Source organism: Stylophora pistillata, chromosome 3 (assembly GCF_964205215.1).
Source record: "Stylophora pistillata chromosome 3, jaStyPist1.2, whole genome shotgun sequence".
Taxonomy (NCBI): domain Eukaryota; kingdom Metazoa; phylum Cnidaria; class Anthozoa; order Scleractinia; family Pocilloporidae; genus Stylophora; species Stylophora pistillata.
Window position 1 is genome coordinate 6,102,850 of NC_142521.1, and position 26,768 is coordinate 6,129,617.

The 26,768-nt window shown below is 37.5% G+C and overlaps 2 protein-coding genes across 6 annotated transcripts; one reads left to right on the forward strand and one right to left on the reverse strand.

The window, feature by feature from the left end:
• Positions 1–422: 422 nt before the first annotated feature.
• Positions 423–10,967, reverse strand: LOC111343735 (cytoplasmic dynein 1 light intermediate chain 2). Its single transcript, XM_022950914.2, has 12 exons — positions 10,852–10,967; positions 10,692–10,765; positions 10,484–10,603; positions 10,164–10,394; positions 8,427–8,581; positions 7,416–7,509; positions 6,562–6,697; positions 6,099–6,210; positions 5,290–5,349; positions 4,603–4,659; positions 4,088–4,189; positions 423–3,313 (listed from the first exon to the last, which is right to left on the reverse strand). The coding sequence occupies exons 1-12, from the start codon at positions 10,908–10,910 to the stop codon at positions 3,092–3,094; spliced, it is 1,422 nt and encodes a 473-aa protein (XP_022806649.2). The 5' UTR covers positions 10,911–10,967; the 3' UTR covers positions 423–3,091.
• A 3,018-nt stretch (positions 10,968–13,985) lies between these two features.
• LOC111343750 (uncharacterized) lies at positions 13,986–20,828 on the forward strand. Of its 5 annotated transcripts, none has more exons than XM_088754629.1 (4): positions 13,986–14,139; positions 16,063–16,232; positions 17,373–17,565; positions 18,127–18,504. In XM_088754629.1, the coding sequence occupies exons 3-4, from the start codon at positions 17,380–17,382 to the stop codon at positions 18,388–18,390; spliced, it is 450 nt and encodes a 149-aa protein (XP_088610755.1). In that variant the 5' UTR covers positions 13,986–14,139; positions 16,063–16,232; positions 17,373–17,379; the 3' UTR covers positions 18,391–18,504. The 5 variants fall into 5 exon arrangements, with proteins under 5 accessions (XP_088610755.1, XP_088610758.1, XP_088610757.1 ...); XM_088754631.1 differs by having other exon boundaries at positions 13,992–14,139; positions 16,054–16,232; positions 17,346–17,565; XM_088754628.1 differs by having other exon boundaries at positions 13,992–14,139; positions 16,054–16,232.
• Positions 20,829–26,768: the final 5,940 nt, after the last annotated feature.

The window sequence follows — 26,768 nt, forward strand, 5'->3', positions numbered from 1 at the left end:
ACCATGTGTTTTCAGTGTGTAAGAAAATACGATGTGTTCATGGGAGAAAAAGTTGTTCCACCCCACAGGGTTACCCTATCTGTGGAGGCGAGACAATCCGCCCTCTCGGGGTCTCACCTCGAAGACGAGTTCGCCATTTTAATTGCCAACGGTTGGATTAAGTTCTTCAAAGATTTAAGTGAAAGGTTGACTCGGTCAGGGTGACTCAGGGTAAGACTTGTCTCAGGTACCCGAGACCGTATTAAATGGACCCTTAGCGCACACCTACAAATTAACAGTCGTCTTGATCACAACGAAGTTGTCGCAGCAATTCCTTACTTAGGGCGCCTTTCGACCTATTGTCGTGAAACCCAAATCATATTAATGACAAAGTGAAATGGAACCATTCACAGTCAACACATCACACCAGCAAAGCAACTGAGTACGTTTAACAGGGTTTATTATGGATACTCTTACAGCTTTTATCTTGTATTTACTTTGGGATAGATTTAACAGACACTGTTCACAGACAGCACAATAAATAGCCCACCAAACATTCACCAGTAGAATGACAACTGTACTCAGGAAAACAACTTCAAAAAAGTTTCCTTTTTTAGATAAAAAATGTAACGGAAAGTTGTCCAGAAGTAATTTCGAGCCACGAAATGACAGAATTTGAGTACAAACTTAGGAAGCTAGGTTCTTTGCCATTTGTTTACTTAAGGAAGTATGACGACCAACACCACTATCAAAATTACCTGGAAATTATATAAATAAAATTGCAACATGAATGGAAAGTACCGTATTAAATAGCTTTAAATCTGACGAGTCGTAAAAACCACGTTCTCAACTCCAAAAATTGACAACAAAATGATCTGCAAATGGATGAAAAATTGGTGGAATTGTCATCTGAGTGTCGAAAATAATTCCAGATTGCTCTGGTTTGTTCAACTTTACTCTGAGATTTGTCCAGAAATCTCGTGCCATATTCTAAACCAATCAGATGCAAACCAAAAACAATCTCAACTTGGTCATTCGCATCTTCCCGCCCTTCACACGGTTGCCTACGTTCACTTTGAGTTTTCATTGGCTATTGATAATGTCATCCATTGTTTTGTTTGGTCTGGGATTACAGCGTATCTTGGTTTTGGTTTTTCAACACTCAAATGAGGCTGCCCTCACGCGATGGTAAAACCAAATAAGCGATGTCATCCCGGGAAGATTTTCGTCAGAACAACTCTACAGGCTAAAGGTAAACAGTTAGAAACTTACATTCGCCCCCAGTCTCACCAGTAATTTTATCAAAGACCCTCAACCATATTAACCGTCAACGCGAATGTCAACATTCCTCCATACAAGACATTTCAGCGATGCAAATTCCAACGAAAAAACTCAAAAAAAAAAAACTTATTGAGATAGTGATGGTTTTCTAATATCTAAAAGAGAATAGCAGAAAAAAAATAATTCTGGAAAAATCTGGCCTTATTCCAGTGGTGTTGGTCGCCACAAAACGAATTCATAGACAGCCCCACGACAAAACTTTTTATGTGTTTTTTACGTATTACATAGACAAGACAATAACTATCGTTCCCGCAAAGAAGTTAGGGACAGCTGTTAGAGGATAGAAACAGGTTAACTGCCATTTCATTTTGAACTTCTGACAAATAAACATTAAGTAAGAAACAGCTTTATAACTACAAACACAAGGAGTTCAAGTTAGAAAATAGATTTTGAATTATTGCAACAATGGAAGAGCAAAAAATTACTTGTCATTGCTCGCTATGAAAAGCGATAAATTTAGGTTCTTGAAATGCGAGGCACAAGTCCGGTTGGTGAGTTCCTTGCGACTTACTACAAAATCATCATCCTACTTTGTTTCCTTGTTGCGGAATAAAAAATATCAAAGAATAATTTACAATAAAGATTTGAGCGGATTTTTTCGTGAAGTTTCTCATGACGTTAACATTTACAATGCACCTGTCACACGTTCTTGATCAGCGGAGACGAGCGAAAAAACAGGCGGGGATTTGGTTATTCCTTAGCAACTCGATTAAGCGCACGAGGAGGGCGCTTATCACTTCAGTAGATGAATTGAACGACTCTCTTGGCAACGTGATGACGCTACTTGAAAAAATTAACCAATAGGCGAACATGGCAAGGTCTGCTATACCAGCAGAACTCGTCCGGTAGCTCTCCTATGTCGCCACTCCCTCTCTCTCGAGTTTTTTCTCTCTCGGCCCTCGGCCCACTTTTAGGCGTGGAACAATGAATGTTGAAGCCAGCATCCTAATTTATCCAACTAACTATACGTTAAATGGACTTGCGAGAGAAGAGTTCTTATCTCTAACAACCATCCACAAAATAAAAGGTCAATCAGCTGATAGCTGATAGTTACTCACGTTTCTGAACATGCTCACCTTCTTGTGAACGCACGCCAAATTAGAAATACTTTCTTGAAACTCTTTTTGTTGTGTACACACCTACTGCTGACAGCTGCCTTGGAAAAGTATCCAAAACCGTAATTAACGAAAGTTTAAGGGTGATAATTTGTCACTCTGATGGGAAAAAAGGCTATGAGAAACTTCCATCGACTTATTAATTCATATTTCACGTTCTCCACATTTTTCGATTTTAAAACCACCAGAATTGTTCTGGATTCGACTTTCCAAAAACGACCCCAAGTAGGAAGAGTCTGACGCCTTCGAAGATCAACAACATATTTGTAAAGTCTAGACCAAGAGAAAACAATAATTTTGTTCCTCAGAATGCCGCACTGCATTTCCATTTGCCGATCATCTCTTTTCTATTGACAACAAACCCTGTTTTCACTGGGTAGCTAAGCAGTTACTTTCCACTTTCTGATTTTACCATTTAAAAACAGATTTTGGGCCCAATTCATGGCTTCCTTTGTGTTTTAAAAGTTCTCCACATATCTTTGTATCGAATACAATGTACACCTTTCTACTTTTCTTTTCTCCACACTATCATATCCTGACCAAATTATAATAGCCTAGCTTTATACAAAATAAATTTCATGACCGCTCTTGATTTCAGTGCGCGTCATAAAAGTCTGTTGTACATCCTCTACCAGTTATTAAACGAATTGCTACACCTACGATGATTCTGTTGTGTCGTTGGCCGTGTTTCCCTGGGAGACCATTTTCTTTGCTCTATTCATGCGATCTAACTCGGCAGCGGCATCACTTCTGACAGCTGTTCCGCCCCGTCCCATGGCTGCACCAGTTCCGCTCTTCTTGTTGAGTAACGAGTTGAAGAAATTGGCCAGTACTCCTTCACTAGTTCCCGCACCTGCACCTGGTTTCCCACCTTCGACCTGCCACACAAACCATGCGTTAAATACCCATAAATTTGCGTTAATAACCTAGCGCCAGGTCGAGATGGCTGGATTAAAGCCAAGTTTTCTTATTTTCTTTTTCTTTAGCTCTCTTGATGAACTAAGACGAATTTAGGTCCGTAAAAACATAACAAAACACGAGGTCATTATCCAGCTGTCTTGACCATAGTAGCTTCGTCATTAACAGGTTTTGAGCAATTTTCAGTTGATTGTCGACAGCAATCCAGGGTTACATTGGCTTTCCTCTATTTCAATCTTTACTTGGTCTAGAAAATTTGCCCTCTTAACCAATCAGATGCGAAACTAGTGACAAACGTGACTGGGCCGATAATTTCGCGTTGAGTTCTCATAGATTGCATGTGTCGTCTTCCTGTGCTCTGATTGACACTCCATTACTCAATATCATGTTGCAAAACCTTTACACCACAGAAAAGTGGAATAAATCCTTTACGTTTATTGTCTTACGACAAGTTCCGACTCCTTTGTTACTACAATTGCCGGAATACTTTTCAATGCAGCAAAAGAAAACTCGCCTTCACGATGCGAAGTCTGAAATCCGGCAACATGCAATTTTTTTCCCTTTTTGCAGAATGGAAGCGTCTCACAAAAAATTACGTTTTCAATAAGTTATTCAAGTCCTGCGTTTTTAAGCCAAAAATTGCATCAAAGACTTTTTAACAGAGATCAAAATGAACAAGCTAAGAATAAAGAAGCACGAATGAAAATCTTAAACTTAGAAAAATAATCAGTTACCTTGGGTCCTCTGGGTGAAGCAGATATTCCTCCAGCTGAAGGCCTTCTGTCTGAACTTATCCTGCCACTAGGGCTCGCTGGAGCACGGGGCTTAGATATGTCCTAAACAAAGGTACCAAAGTTTTCGCGAGAAGGTTAATGGTTTAGACGGGTACATCTAGTAAGTGAAGCGATGTGCTACAGTTTACACGAGTTTTTTTTCTTTTTCTAATCTTGTTAAATACAATTAAAAAGTCGAGAGAGAAATAAATAAAAAAACGTAAAGATACTAAGGTTTCCTTGAATATCAGCACACAAACATCCCTCTTCTGCCCACCTGGCGATTATCAGTTTCTTTAAAAAAGGGTTTTTTTTTGTAATCACACACTTTGATTTTTTCATACGATCCCTCTCGGGTCGTTACATTATAAATTGTATGGTCAAAACATAACCAAGGACTATAAAGGGAAAACAGGAATGCTATTTTAACCCAATTGAGGCAAAATGTGATGAATGAGTGAAATAACGTTACTGACCGGTTGTGGTCTGGCTATACCAGATGACACAGTAGCAGGCATCTTTTGCAGCAATTGCTGTGTGGGGGAAAACAGAAACATGATCAATATTAAAAATGTTGACACAACCTAACAACTTTGCCATTATTGTGTACCTTAAATCCTTGAAAAAGCGTCACGTCTATTGGCAAAAAAGCCCCCGCCCCTCGACCCCGTGTAAAGACGAGTGATCATGTTTGCAACTGTAACTTAGGTTTTTTTTTTTTGTTTTGTTCCTTTGTTTTGCTTTGTTTTTGTTTTTGTTTTTTTTTTTTTCACTCTGTGACCATTAAAAGTTTACAAAAATAACAAGGACAAACTGTCTCCAATAAAGTTTTGCGATCGGGATTGTTAATTTGTTGACGCCGTTTTTTTTTTTTTTTTTTTTTGTTATTATTATTAACGACACATTGTTTATGGGCAGATGTCAACATCGCTAACCACGATTTGGGAACAATTTACTGTGCGGAAACTTACAGATGATTTAAAGCGGAAACACAGCCATTTATTTCCGATCCGAAATTGCACCCAGCTGTCGTCTATGCGATGAAAAATTGAATACACGTGTACGTATTCCACAGCTCTGGACTCTGGACTATAGATACAGCAACGTTGTGCACTTATTGTAATGATAACGTTTAATCTTCGAAATTATCCTTTCAAACCAACCTGTTGTTTTGCAAGGAATGTTTGCTCGTCCTCGGCGGTAATTTCTTTGTCTTGTATCGGCTGACAAAAGACAATTGCACTTTGATTTAAACTTCAAACCCATGTACACAGTCAAATGAGGCTAGTATCCAGCCATCTTGACCGATTTAAGCTTGGTTAATAAAAGATTTAATATATCGTGAAAAGATTATCAGACAGATAAAACTGCTTCCATGCCTCCACATCACTTTGAGTTTAATTTTTGTATTTCCGATTTGTGTAGCAAAATAAACTCACAAAACTCTTTTTGCGACCCCCTTGACGAAATTATCCAAAAGCTACGAAATTTGTTACTCCGCTCCTAGAAATTATTTTCCACGCGCAGGGTAAAACGAGTAATGCCAAGCGGGCTTGAGTAGCCAAGCAGTACACAGGAATCTCTTCATCTTGCCCATGGGTGCTGCAAGCCATATAATAATTACAAATAATCGTTTGTATTGAAGCGCTCTGGCAGAAGCCCCGCATGTTTCCGTCTCGAGTGAATTCACTTACTCAATCACTTGTCTTAATAAAAGATTAAAATAATTGATTTGAATTAATTCAAGAAATTGCCTTATCGTCCCTCCACATTTCGAAGTAAGGGGTTTTTTTCTGAAAAATCCAAGATACACCGTTTTTGAAAGCTGGGTTTTACGGTCAACCAACGATTTAATACGCGTCTTGGCCATACCTTGAGTTCAATTTATTTAGTACTTAACCACATTACTGCCAAAAATGACAGGTGAAGAACCATTCCCTTGAACAGTGTAAATATTTTTTTTCTGCAGTACCTTTCTCAGTTGTGGTTTGACAATGTGATCATCAAACGCATCCTCAGCCTGGATATTTTTCAAGTGTTCACTCAGAATGTTTATTTTCTTTACAGAGTCCCAACCTGCTGGACTGTGAAAAAAAAAGAAATATTTTTTCCTTTACTCCCTTAAAAAAAATTATTACATTACCTTTTTTTGCAAAAGGCAAACAGTTATTTTCCCTTCGTTCCAAAAATTTGCCCACTCCAGAGATATTTTATCTACTGCCCAAAGTATGTAACATATGGATTGTAACTCTTTCTTTACAAGGTTTCATTTTGTTTTCATAGAAAGAGCAGACATTTTGCTCATTGCTCATATATTTTCTCAACCCTACAGGATACGGAAAAATTTGATGCAACTCACAAAACAACTGCACAGTTTGTGTCAAACCATAGGATAAGGTTTATATATTAACCATGGCACCTCACTTGATACTCACATAAATACCGAATCCTTGTCCACAACCAAGGCTGGGCTATTGAATGGCAAGCCATATATTTGATGGACTAAGTATCTGTATAATAATGTGCAGTTCTTATTTTCTTTGACAGAGGTGTAAAACAATGTAGCACCATCTTTTATCAGTCAAGGGAAAGAAACAAAATGAGGGAAATAATTTCGGATGATGGAGTCCTCGAATTATTGAATAAAATCTCGATTTTGATTGGTTAACAAGGCAAGGTATTCAGCGTGGAAATGCAAGTTCAAAACAAGGTTAAGTGATATTGTTTGGCATCTACGTATACATAACAATTATAACTAGTGCTGTTTTCTTTTTTTTTCTTATTTTTTTCTCATTATGCGATTCAAGGAAAATCCATTACTAGACTCATGAATTCCATGTTAAAATACACAAGAAAGCTGATATCACACTCATCACTTCACGATTCATGCAATATCAATTTTTGCATGCAATTTAATGCAAAATTCCCTCATCAAGTACTAAATTATCCTTTAGTATTTGCCCTATGATTCAATTTGCTAGGCTGTAGTTCGCTAAACTGCTAGCTAAATTCAAAAGTTTGTTTGAATTAAAATGTTACCCTCTATTTGAACCCACTGATCAAACAGATATCTTGCTAGCCTTACAAACCTCAATTTTTCTGCTCTGATTTCTGGTCCACATACCATGCGCTTGGGCCATAAATCTCGGCAAAAAAAGACTAGGTCTGTAACTTAAGAGGTATTTATTGTGTGTTGCACAACCTTATGTATCAGAGAGCAGTTCAGTTTAAATAATACAAAAATCTGATAATTATACTTATACATTATGTGTAATATTAATGAGGATACATTTTAAGCAGTGCCTTCTGATGTGTTGTTGAATAAAGTCAAAATGCTCGTCTCTGTAATCTCTGTCTTTTTCAAGAGCAGACATGCAGTCAGTCTGAAACAACAACAACAACCAAAAAAGAATCATTAAAAATATATAAAGTGTTGTACATGTACAGTTAAGCAGTGATCAGTAAACTCTATTACCACATACTACGGCTTATAAGACTAGTGCTGGGCTTACAAAACTTCGTAAGGGGTTTTAGGGAGGCTCATAAACAGAGGGGCTTTTATCTAAGGGGGCTTACGTCTGAAGCCAGAGTAGAAAAGGTGCTTCAAAATAAGTTATATCACATTGCTGATCAAACTTACGTTTTCATTCACTGGTTTTCATTAAGTTTCAAAACATCATGATGATTAAAGTTAATTTAAATACACCTGGAACAGAATCAAAACTAAAAACTGGAACGTAACAAAAAGGGAAGGTCAGACTTTTTTCCTGGAAGTTCAACTTTGGTCTCTCGTTAATCTAATGAACAGTAGAGTCCCTACCTCCAAACAAGAAAAGCTGGAGAGGGCTTATAATTGGCTGTGTTTCTTTGTTTACAGGTAGATGGGCCCACAGCCAGGGGGGGGAGGGAGCTTACCATTAGCGGCTTACAGTTACTCTCTTAACTTTATTCTATTTTCTCAAGAGTAATTGTAACTGCTTCACCCTCTACCTGCTATGAGTGACCAAGACAGAATTTCTCCTTGTAATATCAATACAATATTAAGCAGACAAGTGATGAGAATATAGAAAAATACCAAGGGAAAAATTTTTTGATCCAATACCATACACTTGCATCATAAGAGTTGTATCACAGACAACAAGCAGAATTAGAAATGAGATCTTGCTTATCAAAGGGTTAAGCAATACGAGCCTAAAACTCAGCATGAAAGCAAATTTTAAATTACTGCTTGTGTGTTTGTTGAAAAAGTTCACTAAAAGCCATTCTTGCAACTGCAACCATGATGTGTAACTATAAATACCTTAGTCATGACAACAACCATAGTTAGACCAAGATTATCTGTGAGTACATTTTCATCAAGCGGGAGAAGAACCTTGTCTTCATCTTTTATTCCTGATCTTCTTCTATCCTCTGTTGACTCATCTGGTTCTGTATATTCTTGAAATTGCCGCACGACTACAAGTGTAATTTATCAAAGTGTACAAGTTAGGCCTTGCAATGTATATGGAAGTGAATTAAACAATAATACAAAACAGTACTACAAACATGACTGCTGACAAAAAATTAAAATAAATATTATATACCAAATACTGGCTTTTTTAAAGGTATTAAGGTTTGGGTAAAAATTGACTTAAACTTGGGTAAGAATGGCCTCCCACTTGGGTATGAAATAACCATGAGTGCAAAACAAATGAATACTGAAAATAAGTTTCAACATGATTGGAATACACCTAATTCTGGTACCCTTATTATAGAAAAAAAGGAAAAAGGAAAAGGAAAAATCCAGATTCAAATTAACTGGGATATAGCATTTAAGCAAATGCCATGAGCAAATAGATTTTTTATTTGAAGTTTGAAAGAATTTTTTTGATAGGAAATTCTGTGAAAATTAATTGATTGGCAGCCATACAGCCAGAGAGTAGTTTTGAAAAACGATAAATTATTTCATTATGAAATACTTAGAAATTGATTTGTTAAAAATCATAATCACCGAGTTGACTTATAAGATAAGTATCAAATTTGTGTCTTTGAAGGTCATGTATAAAAATCAGTTATTTCACTGCATCTTCTAAATAATCATTCAAATATATTTGGTTCTAAACCACATTTTTTTTCCATAGTTCTAGTTCCTCATTTCTAATCTTAACTGCTTATTAGCTTTCACACCAGGCAGATATGAAAACCTTCAGTTTAAAGACTTACACCAAGGTAACACAATTCCTCCCCAAAAATTCTATATACTATTATTTTACATAACACAAGATTTCTCTATAATGGTAATTTCCTCTGTTGACAAGGACAGGATACCACCACAAGGGGATACACTCCCAGACACATTCATAGCAACAAACGATTTATTGTAAACTATAATTTAGGCACATTTGCATGTCTAGAAAGATATCAAGTGATCTAAAACACAGTATGCAGAAATTCGAAATTCATAAATTAAACATGATATTCACCCCCTCCTTGTTAATCCATTCAGTTCGATTTTCGAGCATTAAAATGAAAATCACAACAAGACTATTTCAAGAGATGCTTCAAAGTAGTTTTTCGATCACAGCGAAAAGTAAATAAGCAGTGTAAATGTGAATATTTTACGAACATTCCTTTCGACTAAAACATTTCATCTTCACCGTGCGATTCGCCGATATTTCCAAAAGTCGGTGGTAAAATTGTTATAACTTTAACATGATTATTGAAATGTACAGATCTAATTTTATTTTGACAGAAACATAAATTGATTTTCCAAATCACTTATTTCAAACAATATTGCCTTCCTGTATATGATAGGGTATTTTGAATACGTGAATATCGAGATCATGCGATCGTCTTAAATTTGAACCATGTCCTCTTAAAAATTTAAAATATGACGAACAAACACTATATAAAAAAGTGACAACTTCAGAAAACTATCATATGCATGAGACTAACCAGCTATGCAAACAGAAGTAAAAAAGAGTCACTCCGCAGCGTCGATATCGAATCGAAAACAAGTAAGAATATTTCATCAATTTTTTTTTATCTACAAACTTACTTCGTTCCTCCATTTCGTTTAATTCCTTCGGCGGTAGTTTAAGTGAATGAATGTGCTCCCGAAGAACCTCTGTCCACGAATGCAAAGATTCCATAATTGTCCATGGTCTAGAGATGTCTACAACTTGAACGACAAGAGTGTTGGTAACACTTTTTGGTGTGATGGCGAATTGCAGAAGACCTTTGTGAAGAGGATCGCCGTCCAATATCCAAACCCCTAATCTTGTACTGTCTACGTTGAAAACGAAAGGATAAAATGTCAGACACATGCAAAATCGAAATAGCATTGTATGTACACACTGAATTTAATTACTATAATACCATCTCTCTCTTCATCGTGAACATCCAAATATGTGTATTCCAGTCCGTGACCTTTGCTGATTTCATCTTCTTTCCCTCTGAGCTTTGATATCAGCGTCGTTTTCCCAGAGCCATCGTTGCCTGAAAACAATGTTCTCGTTTAGAATAAATAATCAGAGAAGGAACCACGAACCGAAAGGTCGCAAACTAAATATACAACACTGCTTACCTAACAGTACAATCGCCTTATTGGAGGGTAATTTTCGACTAGCTGAACTTGAAACGTCACTCAAAATCGACGACCTACGGAACACAAATAACAGCCAAGCATCATCATCATAGGTTGTAAAAACGTAATCAAAAAATACAAGTTTTCTATCTTTCAATACCAGAGATCTTTGCCTTCTTCTTCGCCGCCAACTGAACCTCGATCATCGACGTCCGCCATTTTGAGATATATTTTTTTTCAAAGTTCCCGTATATCCAATGGGCCTGTCTGGTACCCATGCCCCCTCTCCTTTCGCAGTTACAACCAATAAATACCAATAATTTTTTCTCGATTTTTCTTTAAGTCTATAATAAGTATTTGTCTTCCGGGTAAACTTCATTTGCATAAATCTGGTATGGGTGTACAAAGGTTTTTATTTCTTTTTCTTAGGCGGAGTACCTTCCTCCGCCTGGTTCAAAATTCAGGGAGACGGTGAAGTTAACCATTGCAAGCCCTCAGTATCAATATATTAGGCACGAGCGCTTCTTCATCTGCGAGAAGGTTTGAGGCTTTGAGAAAGGCGAATCAGTGAGAGCTCTACGGGGCAAAACTTGCTGTGCACAGCCCGACCCATATTTCTTTTCCTGTGTATCCTTCGGGTATTTTTTTTTTCCTTTGGATCCCTTAGATAATAATAACACTACTTATGTACTGGAGGGCTATCCGTAATCAATATTCGTTATCATTATTTTCTTCCTTCCTTACCCAGGCGTAGGGTGGTAGAAAAAGAGTTTCTGTGTTGACATGCATTAAAAAAAAAAAAAAACGGAACAGTATCATTTCAATACCTCGTCCTTTCCTGCCTTTTGCAGACTTTTTTGTTTTCATTTTTATCAGTTCTTATATCTTCAGAGTCCTACAACGTGTCAATAATAGTTATCAAGAAGACGAAAAAATCGTATTTTTACATCAACCCATCCATAAACTCCATCAACCCTGCTGGAGTGTAGAACAGTGAAAGATGGCGGTGTTTACTTCCTATTTGAAGACAGCATCTCTGAAATGATAAGTATATTTGACTACAAAAGAAACCTGCTTTAAATGAGTTTAGAATTAAAGTAAACTCTTTCGTGTTTCATTGGATTGAGAAAAATTTCAGTTCGGAATGAACATAAAGTTTACTGATTGATTACAAGAACAATGTTACCTGAGATCTCCAATAAACTAACTTTAAGATGTCAATAAAGGGTACTTGTAAGGATGCTGGGACGTAAACAAAACTAACTAGTTAGTTTAGGTTGTCTTTTTCCCTGATGAGATGAAGTGAATTTGAATTATCGAGGCTAATTTATATATTATGCTGCTTGAGTTGTTCAAAAACCTGGTTTCAAAGCAAGAGGAAAGGGGTAAAAAAATGTTTTTTTTATTTCTTACGAAATGCTACGTGCTTATCCAACCTCTACGATACTCTATTAAAGGCACAAGTATTGATAAAAATGACTTCTTGAAAGGCTCTTCACTCAATAACTCTTTTTGAGATATTTTTTTAAACTTTGTTTTTCGACTCTTTCCATTAATTCACGAAGCTAATGCGTTCAGTGATCCCTCTTAAAAACTCTTAAATCACAAATATGAGACTCTTATAGAGCTAATGGCCATCGGCAATAACATATGGGTTCGTCTCAGCGAAGTATATTTAAAAAGTCATCTTGCTAAAGTACAGCTCATGCGTGTAAACCCATAGACCACTTTCATAAATGGCTGCCGTATAAATGTTCTTTTGTTTAAATTTAAATTAGCCCTTCTGGCCTCGCTTGAGATAATGTCTTCTTTTGGATTTTGTACTGGAGAACGAGGCCAGTAGGGCTAATTTAAATTTAAACAAAAGAATATTAATCCGGCAGCCATTTATGAAAGTGGTCTATGTTTCGTCTGTGGTTCGGGAGACCCCAAACGACTTGAAATGTCAGTTTTGCAGTTACGAAATTGTAAATTTGTGTTCACTTCAGGAGAGACAGAATACATGTAGAAAGTGACAAACGCTAACTGCAACCAGCAAGTTTTGTATTTCGTCTAGACACAGATAGGAAATTAAAATAAGTTGCGACTAGGAGAAACATCTTGATAAACTTAATGTTTAACTTGGTCAAGCCGGTAGTGTTGAGTGAATTTACTATACGGGGAAAACAATGATACAGCAGTGTTACATTTTAAAAATTTTTATTAGGGAAAGACTTCATAGTTTGACTTCGGTAAAGGTAGATAAAATTAAATAAAAGGCGTACACATATAAATAACAACTCACCCAACAGTATTTTAAAGACTATAGCCTCTGTGGACCAATAGCCTTTTTCTTTCTTCATAGTACGAATACCATCAGTTGTGCATGATAACTAGATTACTCCTCGTTTAGAGTACTTTTTCAACTGAGTTTCGAAAAACCAGAATTGAGGTTGGCATCATCATCAACCAGTGAGAGTGAAAATAGCAACTTGCTTAAAGCGCGGGAAAACGCACGTGGCAAAGGTCGCTTTGGTTTTGGTTCTGATTGGTTGAAATAGAGATGCAAGGTTTACAAACCAATCACAGAGCGAGTTAAAGTAAAACCAAAGCAATCCAGAATCACTTTCGATACCCAATTGAAAACTGCCCTAAACAGCAGTCACGTTACCTTTGAATTTGTAACATAAAAAGAAAGAAAAAGTTTAAGAGGGTTACACGAATCGCGACATCCTAAAATGTCCCTCACGAAATTTTTTATCACTTCTTTACGAACAGAATTTTTTCATTCCTTCAGTTATGTCATGAAAGCCATGAGTATTCACGTTTGTTGTGCTGGTTTTTCCGATGTTTCCTGACGTTGAAGGGACGGCAAGTTCGTGTCCAGTGCACATCAATGGCTGCAGTATTCCCTTTGGCCTCCCTTTTGTGTACAAAACGATGTTCCCCCCGCTTGTAACAAGCATGAAATTAGCTTCGTTCTTTCTTTTGTGTTTTCAAGGACTTCGTCTTGGTCCATAAAAAAATGTAAAAAAAGAACTCAGTCAATATCCAGCCAACTTGACCTCACGCTTAGCCTAAGGCATATATGTATTGTCCAATTTACCGATCATTTTTCTGTAAAGAAAATCTAAGGCTTTCTTGCATAAAGTCGTCTACTAATAGTGACAAATGGTATTTATTTTTGGAGAAGAAAAACCTGCGATTGAGTAAATTCAGTTTCGTGGCGTTTTGCCAGCCCAGCGCCTTGATGACGAAATTGCGCATGGCACTTTACCCATGTATGACAGCTAATTTCTCAAGAATGATATGACGTATGTGTAATTTTCCAAAGGTTACGCGAAGTTTAAATTAGATTGAATTTCAGTTCGTCTGTCAGTATCGCACGCACTGAGTGAGAAAAATTTTCTTCCCTTTTTACAAACTGAGATTTTACTACTCCTCAAGGAGCTCGCAGGATTGCAAAAAGGTACTGTATTTACTACTTAGTAATGGCTCTGTTATCTACATCGCCTTTCGTTACCCCCACCGACACAGACCCAAACAGTTTCTTTAGAAACTATCAGCTTTTATTCAAAACAAATCAAATAATCTAGTATAGGAAGGGTGTTTTAAAAGCCAGGGAAATGGTAAGCTGTTATCAGGTGTTTTGGCAAACTGGTAAACATTTTTTGAAAACCGTTTGCTAGTTGTTATATTGGAGGATCTGTTCGCGTCAGATTGTTTAAGCTTTTTAAGAACTTGGGTTTCATGTTTGCAGATTGGTAAGGAGGCACTTGTTATAAAGACCTTTCGCATTCATTTCTAATGATATAATTCAGGTAGTTTTTCATTTTAGACTAATAAACAAAAGATGTTTGACTAACTTAAGACAGATTTTGAGCTCGGAGAAAAAGTGTTATCACGAAAAAAATGGTTTTTTATACATCACAGAAAAAATCGTGGATTCGAACTTAAGAACTTTTGGTTTCGCGCTTCGATGCCCAACAGACAACTCGTTTCGAAACTCGTTTTAACACTGTTTGGCTGTAGAGTCGAGCTGTTCTGTAAAAAAAGTTTTCCAGCGCCATTTTTCATTTCAATTTACTTCCTAAGAAATGACCTGCCTAAAAGCTTCCAAAACAGGGAAAAGATAGTTTAACATACCCCATTCCTTGCATTGTTTGCAGACAAGAGTTCTTCCTCTTTCGTAATCACCCACGGTTTGTGTAAATGATAATTTAATGAAATTTACTCTATATACAAATTTTCATTTAATCCATTAGTTGAAATTCTACTGTGATTGGTTATTCTCACCATTTTAATTTTAGAATTTGTGTTTCACCATTTTTTAAGGCAATGTCAAATTGGATTAAAACTCTTTTTTCATTATTTCGTGACAATTACGTCAGTCCTCAGTTCGAGCTGAGCGTTTTTATTTAGGAGCTTTCTTCTCAATAGGGACTCGCAACTTGATAGAATGCCACACTGATTCAGTAGCTACTTTCTCACGCTGTTTTATAAAAGTATGACAGTACCGTAATGAAATTTAAGTAAAATCTGGCAAAAAATCGCGAATTTCGAAGCTTAGTGACCAATAGAGAATTTCTCCTCGCAATATCGATACAAAACCAAGCAGGAAAGCGAAGACAGTAAGGAAAAAATGTCAATTAGGGAAATAAAGTCGATCCATTGCCAAATTCTCCAAATTCATGTCATAAAATTGTATGTTGGACAGTAAGGAGAATTGCTATTGAAATCTTGGCGGGGAAGGGTTGATGAACTAAAATGTGGATCGATTAAGGGCGACATTTCCATAATGAGCAAAACACATCATGCGTCAAACAAAAGAGGTTTCAGTTTTCGGCTAGAGACGTTTGAAAGTGTCAACATTTTCCCGTCTTAGCTGTAGAGTGTAGAGGGAGGTAGAGAAAACTGAAAGGGACGAATCTAGATGATTTGCTGTTTGATTAATTCGAGATTCGACGTGTTAATTGAAAGAAAGTGGAGTTCAGGTTTTTAGCTTTTAGTTCAGCATTTGTTCAGTTTGTCTTATGTATGATTTTAAAACAATTTAATCATAATGTTGGGAAGGGATGTGAGGGTGTGGGGAAAGGCAGATAACAGTAAAATTTGGATTTAGTGGGTATTACCAAGCTAAGAAAACCTTAATTTTTCAAATTTTGGTTTATTTTAAAGTACTTACAAACTCTGAACTCTTTCCTTAAATTGGATTCGCATCTGAAATGGTCTCACAAGTGAAATAGTCGGTAAACATTTAAATTTTTTACAAGTGAAAACCTATTTTAATAGACAATTGACATCTGAAATTTGAACTTTTCAAAAAATAATTTTACACGGATAAACAAGTTAAGTGTCAAAGTTAACGCTTTGTAATCTTGAGGTACTGCAGTTCACCCGTCTAAATTCACACGCCTTGCTTGGATCCATTGGTCATTAGCGAAAGAGGAGGGGCTACGTAGGAAATAAAAATACCCTCTCTGTTATTTACCTTCAACATTTCTGGAGTTAACTTTGCCTGTATCAGAAGTGGTTTTAAAAGCGTTGGAGAGAACTTGAAAGGTACGTGAACCAGTGCGAATTCTTGCACCGTACTTTTTTTTTTAATATTCTAGTATTTTTTAACCTACGAGGGAATATTAGTTAACGCTTAACATATTTTTTTTCCTTCCCTCGTCACCGAACATTTTTTAAAAATCTTTTGTATTCTATGTTCAAATTGCCCATCACATGTATCTCCGCACTAGTTTTGTTAGAGAAAAAACTCCTAGGTGAAATAGAAATAAAAGTTTCGTGCGATTTAATCAAGTCACCCTTTTTCATGGACTTGCAAAATTATTTTTAACTGCATTTTCGCCTGGGGTATATTCCCGTCATGCTTTGGAAATTTTGCCTATTTTCATCTCAATAAGCTGGTAAAAAATAAACCTTTAACAATGAGAGCGCGTTGGCGTCGTTCTTTACATGTTTTTTACTTTTTATTCGCCATGGTTAAATATCTGGTTATTCGCTATCGCACGCTTTTCATCCCGTCCAACTAAATTTTGTCCCATCGTTAACATTCGTGCTTTACTGATTGTATTTGATTTGATTTTGATACTTCCTGTACTTAGCGTAGCAAGACCCCTTTAAAGAGCAAACTAATGCTACGTTATAATTTAGATATATCAACAAAGTTGAAATGGTAAATTGGCCACCGTAACGATTACAAAAGCTGACGCTTTTCGAGCGTTAGCCCTTCGTCGGAGCGAATGCTACGTTACTTGAACATGATCACGGTTATGGCTATAATCTTATCAAAAAACAGGCGTTTAAATAGAATTATTTTGAGTTGTATAATGACAGATTGCGCACGATCTCCAACTTCATTTGTGGGTTTTGAAAGCTTTCATCGAGAGAATCAGATATGATTTTATTAGAGCACATTGTAACTGAGTGGCGTAAAAACAGAAGTAAAATAACGGCAACAGCCAATCATAACAGAGGCAAATGTTCTAATATAAAAACGCCGATTATAACTCAAAGCAAATCAAGTAAAACTAGCTAAAGCGCGGAAATAATGAGTGGCCATGTCGTATTTTGCGCTCATAACCAATGACGCCTGATTAATTTTTTTCTTTTTTAACAAATCACAGAGCGTAATAAAAAAAAATGGAATTCTGGATTACCTTACAGGCCCACATGTTTTAAAACTTTTCACAGGATCAACATGGGTAACGTGTCTGTTCTCACAATCGCGTGGCTGTTGCTGTTGTCGATGAGTTGGGAAGTGATCTCAGCTGGGTCAGATTGTACTATCCAAACCAATGGATGCAGTGTCCCGCTTGGCTTAAAGGCTCCCTATCAAACCATCCTCACTCCGGCTTGCGTCAAACACGATGTCTGCTATTACTGCGTAAGTCTCCACGCCTGTCTATCTAATTTTCACAATTATACAGTCATATTATAATACCACAACCGAAATTTGTGTTTTACAGCTGATGAAAGCATCCTAAAGGTACCTGTCCCCAGTCTTCCTCTGCCTATATTAGATGTTAGAGCTTACTTTATAATTTTAATATTAATAAAACCACAACTGACATCAAAATTCGCTCCGCTATATTTCGAGAGTTCCGCTCGAATTGTTGTTATGATATATTATTGATAGCACAGCCTGCAGAGTGTAGCCTTATAATTATACAAAATGGTAGTAGTACCCCATCAAGCGGAAAATATTTGGACTTATGACCGTACGGGCGTCCGTACAAGGTGCTACTTTTAACACGCGTGGTCAACTGTACCGCGGGTACGCCAACGCCACGGCTTTGTCCAGTAGTCCAGTGGTCAGTGCCCTGGGCTCCGGGTCCCGGCCGGGGCAAGGCGTTGTCCCCTTGAGACGTGCGGGGAAAAAAATGCGAGCTCCGCTTTTAGGCTTGGCTAAATCTATATATTAAGTTTATTTGGACAACTTTTCCAGGGTGAACTCTACCGATGGAATCAGGAGCAATGTGACAAGGCCTTTAAACGCGACATGTACAAACTGTGCGAAAGAAAGGGAAAACGTTGGTTCATTGGAGATCTGCTGACCAAAGAAAAAAGGTGTAAGAGTTTGGGAGCGGATGCCTACTACACTGCTGTTAGAATCGCTGGTCATCTACATTGGGAGAAAAATTCGCCTCCGTGGTGTCAGAAAGCATGCGCCAAAGATCTCGGAGATCCTAATATCCTAATAAGGCACTAAATATATAAGAATATGCAGTTAGATTAGAAAGGAAAGCTGTGGCGATGTGTTGTACTAGAACGCGTAGAAAACTCGGTCCAATTGTGGGAAATAAAGTATCAGGTTATCAGTGAACGACTGTTGATTTTTTTTTTTCATCAGAAACTGAGGCCCTGTATTGTGGGTGTTTACAACTATGGTGTTAGTATTGGTAATAGCATCACTTGCAGTGGTATTTGGCAGTAATACCCCGAGTGATATTTCAGAATTATCCAAAATACCACGAGCCGCGAAGTGCTCAGTGGTGTTTGGAAAATTTTTGCAATTTTACGAACTTGTATTATTGCAAATTATTACATCGCTCGCTGCGCTTGTGGGCAAGATGAAGTGAATCCTGTGTTCTGATTGGCTTCCCGAGCGGGCAAGACGGGGCCTATCTTGCCCGCTCGGGATTGCCGTGTACACTGTGGAAAAAGTATTCAAGGTAATAGTCATTTTACAGTTGTGGGCTTGGTGGCCAAGCTTTTCAACAGGAGTGAGGCTTAGAGTGACCTTGTTATGATGGAGATGTTGCTGCTTTTCAAATGCAAATTACTTTGTTATTATGCTAACTAGATACAGGTCTCTATCACAACAGGGTCACCCTTAGCCTCACTCCCGTTCAAAGGCTTGGCCACCAAGCTCACAACTGTAAAAGGGACTATTGTCAAGAGCTCGTGGAGCGCTTGTATCTTTCATGTATTGGTTATTGGCTTATCCATATCTGTTGGAAAAATAAGAGATACCACCACGCATGCCTTTTTCAATGATCGAATTGAAACATGTCAGTATCAGTCATCAGATCAAACTTTACATTAGTCATCTTCAACATTGTATCCCAAGACAAACCAGGAGATGCGAATTAATTAATGTCATGGATCAAGCTTATAGTACTACAAAATGCGCTTCTGAAGTTTTCAGAAAAATTAGCAAGGAGTAATACATCAAATCCAAGAATCAGATCATGATAATCTTCCATTGTCTTAATATTGAATGTGAGCCAGACTTTCTGTGCATGTTCACATTGTTCATCAGAAATATGTTCATTGTTGAGGATACTTAAGAACTCATCTTTTTCAGGCAAATGTTTGTCATTGAATCTGTCAAATTTGCACATATAACCATAAAGATACACACCTTTCTGATTAATTGCAAAGATATTCAGCCAAAACACAACATAAGCATTGGACAGGTCAAAAAGCTGATTCCAACATTGTCTGACAGAGAAAAAAATGTCTTACATTGCAAAAACTAGCAACCATGTGTGGATTTGAAATTGAAAGTAAAGAAAGTCCACAGAGTCGTGCAAACAATATATTGATTTCAACACACAGATGCATGCACTAGCCCAAAATTTCTATGAAGGTTTCTTCAAACTTATGGGTTAAAGTTGGATAATTATATTTTTTAAATAATCATTTACCCACTAAAATAGTTAGAGCCACTGTCTGATGAACGTGCGCACAAGGAGTTACAATAAGTTTCGCGTAACAAGTGAGCAAACAATGAGCCGTGTTCACGGTTTATGAGTTACCAGTTTTAGGTTCTAACTTTTTCATATTGCTGACAGAATTTCGACATGACAACAGCAATCCTCACCGTCTTGGGCTTGCTGTTATTCTCATCCCTGAATCTGGGGGTGAATGGATATTGTGAAACGAATGGCTGTAGCATCCCTGGAAACCTGCCGTTTCCTTACAAAAGATTCTTCAAAAGTGCATGCAACAAACACGATATCTGCTACTCTTGCGTGAGTATCTTTTCCTCAGCTTCAAAATACTTCGAAAATATGGCTCAAAAAAGCATGATATCTGCTATACTTGTCTCAGTATATCCTACTATATCCAACTACTGCTGATTTGGTAACAAACTAAAATTCAAAACTTACCTTAAACGAGGATACGTCAAACCTAGAAATTTTCTTACACAGAAGTCTTTTTTGAAAGTAGCACACCTTTCAATCCAAGGCATGTTACTTTCAAACAACAGTTTACAGTTCAATATTCTTTTTAAAGAATGCAAAAGTTTTATCAATGAAGCTAAGACCATTCTGTATGTTCTTTACAGGGTCAACGCTACAGCTGGACTCGGTTGCAGTGCGACAACGCTTTCTATTGGGATATGTCCAAGCTATGTTCAAAAAGGCGTAACTTTCAAAAGACCTGCAAGGATTTCGCAGGAATATACTACAGAGCGGTCAGGTTAGGTGGCACCAGGCACTTCGAGGTTCCATCGAAGTACTGGTGCAACACGTGCCCCAGCTCTAACGGAGATCCTTCCGTTCGAGTTAACCGTAGTTAGTAGTTAGGAATAAGTGCATGTCAAGTGTAAAACATTTCAAGCAGAAAAAAAGCGTTTTTTTTAACGGAAAATTGCATTGTAAACTTGACAGGATAAAATAAAGATTTTTAAGAAAAGAATTGTAACAAGTACCGTCTCCTGCTTACATGTAAGTCACTGTTAACGAGACTGTTAAGTTATCTGTTTGCTGGGAGGTCCGCGTAGTGCAAAAATTTGCAGAGGTTCAGCAAAGCTTTTTTTTAATTTTTTTTTTCTTTTTTAAGTATGATTGGTTTGTTGGCGTTAGATCCCATTTTCAACCCTGCTAAAACCAGTTGCTTGCTGTAGCGTTTGTACGAAACTCTTAAAATTGGAAAGTCGGATGGGTGATGCAGTAGGCGTGGATACTAGTGTTCTAGCACGAAACATACTTTAAACGAACTCTACTCTACATATGTGTAAAACATTTCGTTCGTGAAATCAACAATGGACAAGTAAAATCCACTCATATAATATATTACCACATTCTGGTCACTTAATTGTAAACTTCTTGGGAGATATGTTGCTGATAAACGACTAATACAAAGTTATAGTAGTTAATATTGGCGACTGGGTCAATCATCAAAATATTGGAAGAAAAATTATAAATTGTACATAAAAAAAAATTAAGGTATTGTTTCCAATTCTAGCAACAAAGTTAAAACGCTTTACTTGATAAATTTTCTAACTCAAATACTACGACTCGCAATCGAGTCTCATTTATATTTATTCCCGGTCGGCTTCAGTTCTAAGACCCAAAGAATTGGGTCTTTCATTAATCGTCAGTACCACTTATACATCGCACGCTACTGGGAGATACTTTCGTGGAGAATAAAAGGATTTCCCTTAGGTTCTTGCCATGAAATAACTCAATTCCTTGGGCTCATTCTTCCATTAACTTTCCAGTAATTACTTCCCTTTGATGTTTTTATTCAAGAACAGAAAATGTGGTTAAAAGTGTACGATTGTGGATAAGCCTGGGTGTATTTCTAGACGGCTTCTCTCAACCTTGCGAAACGAAACCGGCGTCCTTCGCTTTCTCATCCACCTCGACAAGTTCTTCTTCAAAATTTTCTCCAAGTACACTTATTTTAAAATTCGTAAATTCGACGCCCACCATACTTCAGAAGTCTGCAATTGTTTATCGAGAGAAATTTTTCCTCCGACATGGCGAAGATTGCTGAGGGTGCATTGCGTCTGTACTCTTATCGACAAGGATATTCTTGAGATGCAATGAATATAAGAAGTTCTTATATTTTGAACTGCGGTATTAGATACGTATGATGCACGATCCTCGCAGTAGATAGCGCTATTTATGCAATAGCGCTTTTTTTCAGGTCTGATTTTCGCTATTGCATAAATAGCGCTATCTACTGCGAGGATCGTGCATCATACGTATCTAATACCGCAGTTCAAAATATAAGAACTTCTTATATTCATTGCATCTCATTTATCACTTTCACGGGTTTATTACGAATCAACTTAACGGCCTACTCCCAGTTGGCTTGTTAGCTCAATTGGTAGAGCGCTGCACTAGTATCGCAGAGGTCAGTGGTTCGAGTCCCGTACAGGCCTGATTTTTTTCAGGTCTGATTTTCGCTATTGCATAAATAGCGCTATCTACTGCGAGGATCGTGCATCATTCGTATGGATATTCTTCATCACAGTGGTCAAAATTTTGCGGACTCACGAGACAACGCCCAGTGAGTCCTCCGGCAATGGTGATGGTTAGTAGATAAGAGGACTTACTTTCAGGGTTGGATCCAGGGTAGTTTACGTGAGATCCGGAACTCACTCAAATTTTTCAAAAACACTCTGATCTCCCTTTAGAAACTACTGATCCGTTTCTGGAGATGACTTGACTTTACTGAAAACACTGGACTTTATACTGTCATAGTGAACACACATCAGTGACACAGGTTTGCATAGCAGCTGATGCTAGTAGATCAGAGTCTTTCATGTAGTACTTTAAAAAAAATTTTTGCCTTTTTGGTACATGCTATTTTGCTCTCTTTAGTGCAATTAAATTATCTGAAAATGCAGGAAATGGCATTTAGAGAGCTCGAAATTTCAAATTTTCTTGGGGGGGGGGGGAGTATGCCCCCGAACCCCCTAGTGGGAGTGTCTCCTCGGGTGGAAACTACTCACTTCAAAACCTGGATCCACCCCTGAGTTTCGTCCAATTCAGTCCAAAATCGTACTCGTAATTGACAAATCACACGCGTATGACCTCAAAAGGTCATTTTCCTGACTTACAATTGTGTTATCCTAGCTCTGAAAGCTTGTTTCGAATATACATGTCTAGGTTAATTAAGAACACTAAATAAATCAAACCATTTTTTCCGAGCCACAAAGAATCTGTATAAATGTCAACGGAGGCCTGAAAAAGAACCCACTGGATGATTAAGATTGAGTCGGAAAAAGTAGAGAAATAGCAAATGAAAACAAATCCAACTATGATGGAAAGGAAGTGCTCATGTTCGAAGATTGAGACCTGTGAAAAATTAAAGGTCCGATGAAACTAAAGAAAAGCCTGTTTTCACATAACTTCTCTTCACTGATTTTACAAGGCATCAACCACCATGCCATACTTTTAAAAACAGTGGTATTCTGAAGGAAGAATACCGCGTGTATACTATGAAAAATGCGTTATTCGTCTGCAGCGCATGCGGAGCTAGCCCAAGGAGAGAGAAAATTCCGCGGTCATAGACATGTTATGTCAAGTGTGACAAATAATGCATGCCTCGAGCGTGACTTAAGGAGGAAGTAAACAGAAAAGCTTAAACTAAGGAGGAACGAAAACATTTGGTCATGTACATGTTATGTCAAGTGTGACAAATAATGCTTGCCTCGAGCGTGACTTAAGGAGGAAGTAAACAGAAAAGCTTAAACTGAGGAGGAACGAAAACATTTGGTCATGTACATGTTATGTCAAGTGTGACAAATTATGCTTGCCTCGAGCGTGACTTAAGGAGGAAGTAAACAGAAAAGCTTAAACTAAGGAGGAACGAAAATATTTGGTCATGTACATGTTATGTCAAGTGTCACAAATAATGCTTGCCTCGAGCGTGACTTAAGGAGGAAGTAAACAGAAAAGTTTGAACTAAGGACGAACGAAAACATTTGATCATGTACATGTTATGTCAAGTGTGACAAATAATGCTTGCCTCGAGCGTGACTTAAGGAGGAAGTAAACAGAAAAGTTTAAACTAAGGACGAACGAAAACATTTGGTCACGTACATGTTATGTCAAGTGTGACAAATAATGCTTGCCTCGAGCGTGACTTAAGGAGGAAGTAAACAGAAAAGCTTAAACTAAGGAGGAACGAAAACATTTGGTCATGAACATGTTATGTCAAGTGTGACAAATAAGGAAGTGAACAGAACAGATCAGACTAAGATGGAAAGGAAGCGCGAGGAGACAGGAAGCTCTTAAACTTGACAGAAGTAACCAGTTCAAATAAAGGCCCGATGTTCCTGAAGCAATGTTTTTTTTTTTCCAGGTAACTATTCTAAATCAGTACAACAGCACACTAACCGACGCAACTATCATACGATTAAACGCTAAGGGAAAGAAAAATCGTCACGTAGTATTCGCTGTGTTAAAGTTTTCACAGGAGTCATATTTGTTATTCGTGAAACGCGAGGCGGAGCAAATCATCTGTCGAAAGATTGTCACGTACGTGTTAGGGCAGGTTAGGCGCGTTAACATTAAAGGATGTTTCCGTCAAGTGTATTCAGGAGGTGAATACACTATCTTCGATATAATGATTGCCACTTCTGACTTCTTAAACCAAAGTATAACGATTACCGAAAAACCGCTATTTTCTTCTACTCACAATGTAGAGCACGTTCTTAATTTGTCGCAAAATCAAACCAAACCCACTTCTAAGTTTAACCGAATCCGCCATTGCTTAAAAGCAATGGCGGAATGTAAAACATTGTGCCGGGCGCTCACCTACCCAACAAAAATGCTCAAACATGGATGGAAATCGTATCGAGTTGCTGCAGTTCTGAAGAGCATGCGTGGAGGCTTTGAGCTAGCTCACTGGGGAATGGAAAACTTAGTGCCCTGAGCTTCCTCGATCGCTGCTCAGCAAGGATATAAATAATCTGTTTTAACTCCGAACCTAACAGAATATATTGGAACTCACAGAATATTCGTCCTACACCCTTAGTGCTTTACAAGTGAACAACAGATATTTGAAGAAGGGTAAGTTTTGCTCCAACGCACAAATCAGTTTGTAATTGATCTCAATATCATCATGATTATACTTTTACCTGAACATCAAATATGTATCATCTCTTCTTTAAAAGTTTGACTCGAACTTTGTACATGTAAATTAGCCACTGGAGTAATTGGACAAAAAGTTAGTCTCGAATTCGTCACAGTTTCAAGGGAGAGCATTTAGTCTAAGAATGGATGTAAGACTTTAGAGACTTGGGTTAAAGATGGATTATTATATTTTCGTTAGCAATCATTTACCTACTAAAATAGTCAGAACCATTGCCTGATGAACCTGCACAAAGGGTTAACAAACCATGAGCCGTGTTTGTGAGTTACCAGTTTTATGTGCTAAATGTTTTATATTGCTAACAGAATTTCGACATGACAACAGCAATCCTCACCGTCTTGGGCTTGCTGTTATTCTCGTCCTTGAATCTGGAGGTGAAAGGATATTGTGAAACGAATGGCTGTAGCATCCCTGGAAATAACTCAAAAAAGCCTAGTCAGTGTTGAACTACTATTGATTTGGTTGCAAACTGAAATTCAAAACTTACTTTGAGTGAGGATACGTCAAACCCAGAGGTCTGCTTACACAGAAGATCTTTGAGAGCTGGTCTCAAGTCCATTTGAAAACGCACTGAAACCTTACCATCATTTGTTTTCTTAACCATAGGTAATTTCATGACCTTTCAGATGTACTGTTTGATTGTTAAACGATGAGTAACGTGGATTCTATTTATTAAACAGAGAGCGAGTAGCGTAACCAATCAGATCGCAACATTTGTGATGGATCACCAGTTGATACATTCTAGCGGTGAATAGCTTCGCATGTTTAGTCTTTACTATTTGACTAAACATTCACACAACTCAGTGTAACTTTCAATCAAAGGCGTGTTACTTTCAAACAACAGTTTACAGTTCAATTTCCTTTTCAAAGTATGTAAAAGTTATATCAATGAAGCACAGTTTCTTGAGATAGAGACCATTCTGTATGTTCTTTACAGGGTCAACTCAACGGTTGGACTCGTTTGCAGTGTGACAATGCTTTCTTTTGGGATATGTCCAAGCTATGTTTAAAAAGGTTTTTCTTTCTCAAGCACTGCGTCAAGTATGCAGGGATATACTATGGGGCGGTCAGGGTCGGTGGCGAAAAACACTACGAGGATCCATCAAAGTACTGGTGCAGCACGTGCCCCAGCTCCAAAGGAGATCCTTCCCTTCGAGTTAACCGCCGCTAGTATTTAAGAATAAGAGCATGTCAGGTGCAAAACATTTAATGCAGAGAAAGGCGTTTTTTTTTTAAATAAAAAGTGCATTGTAATCTTGACGAGATAAAATAAAGAGCTTTAGTGACAAGAATTGTAACAAGCGTCGTCTCTTGCTTACACGTAACTGATCGCACTTTCCTCGTCTTGAAGAGACTGCTATATGTTATTTGTTCGCCGGGAGTTCTGCGCGATGAAAAACGTTGTACCAGTTCAACAAAGCCGTTTTTGTTTTGTTCCAAACAAGTTGTTATGTCTTTTTTTAAGGTAAGGGTTGGTTTATTAGTATTAGATCCCATTATCAACGCTTCTAAAACCAATTGCTTGCTCCAGTGTTTGATTAAAGTTCTGTCAGTCAAAATTGGGAAGTCGGATAGGTGAGGCAGTGAGTGTGAATGTAGTGGTCTCCTGCACGGAACAAACTTCAAGCGAAATGTACACTACAAATATGCAAATACTTTCTTCAAGAAATCAACAATTGTAAGTAAGTAAATACATTCATATCATATTACACTACATTCTGGTCATTTAATTTATAAACACCTCGA

Coding starts and splice junctions, on each gene's coding strand:
- LOC111343735 (XM_022950914.2), bottom strand. CDS start 10,910: ATGGCGGACGTCGATGATCGAGGTTCAGTTGGCGGCGAAGAAGAAGGC. Junction 7,510..8,426: donor TGGTTGTTGTCATGACTAAG/GTATTTATAGTT, acceptor TTGTTGTTTCAG/ACTGACTGCATGTCTGCTCT. Junction 5,350..6,098: donor TCAAACCACAACTGAGAAAG/GTACTGCAGAAA, acceptor GTCTTTTGTCAG/CCGATACAAGACAAAGAAAT.
- LOC111343750 (XM_088754629.1), top strand. CDS start 17,380: ATGGGTAACGTGTCTGTTCTCACAATCGCGTGGCTGTTGCTGTTGTCG. Junction 17,566..18,126: donor ACGATGTCTGCTATTACTGC/GTAAGTCTCCAC, acceptor CAACTTTTCCAG/GGTGAACTCTACCGATGGAA.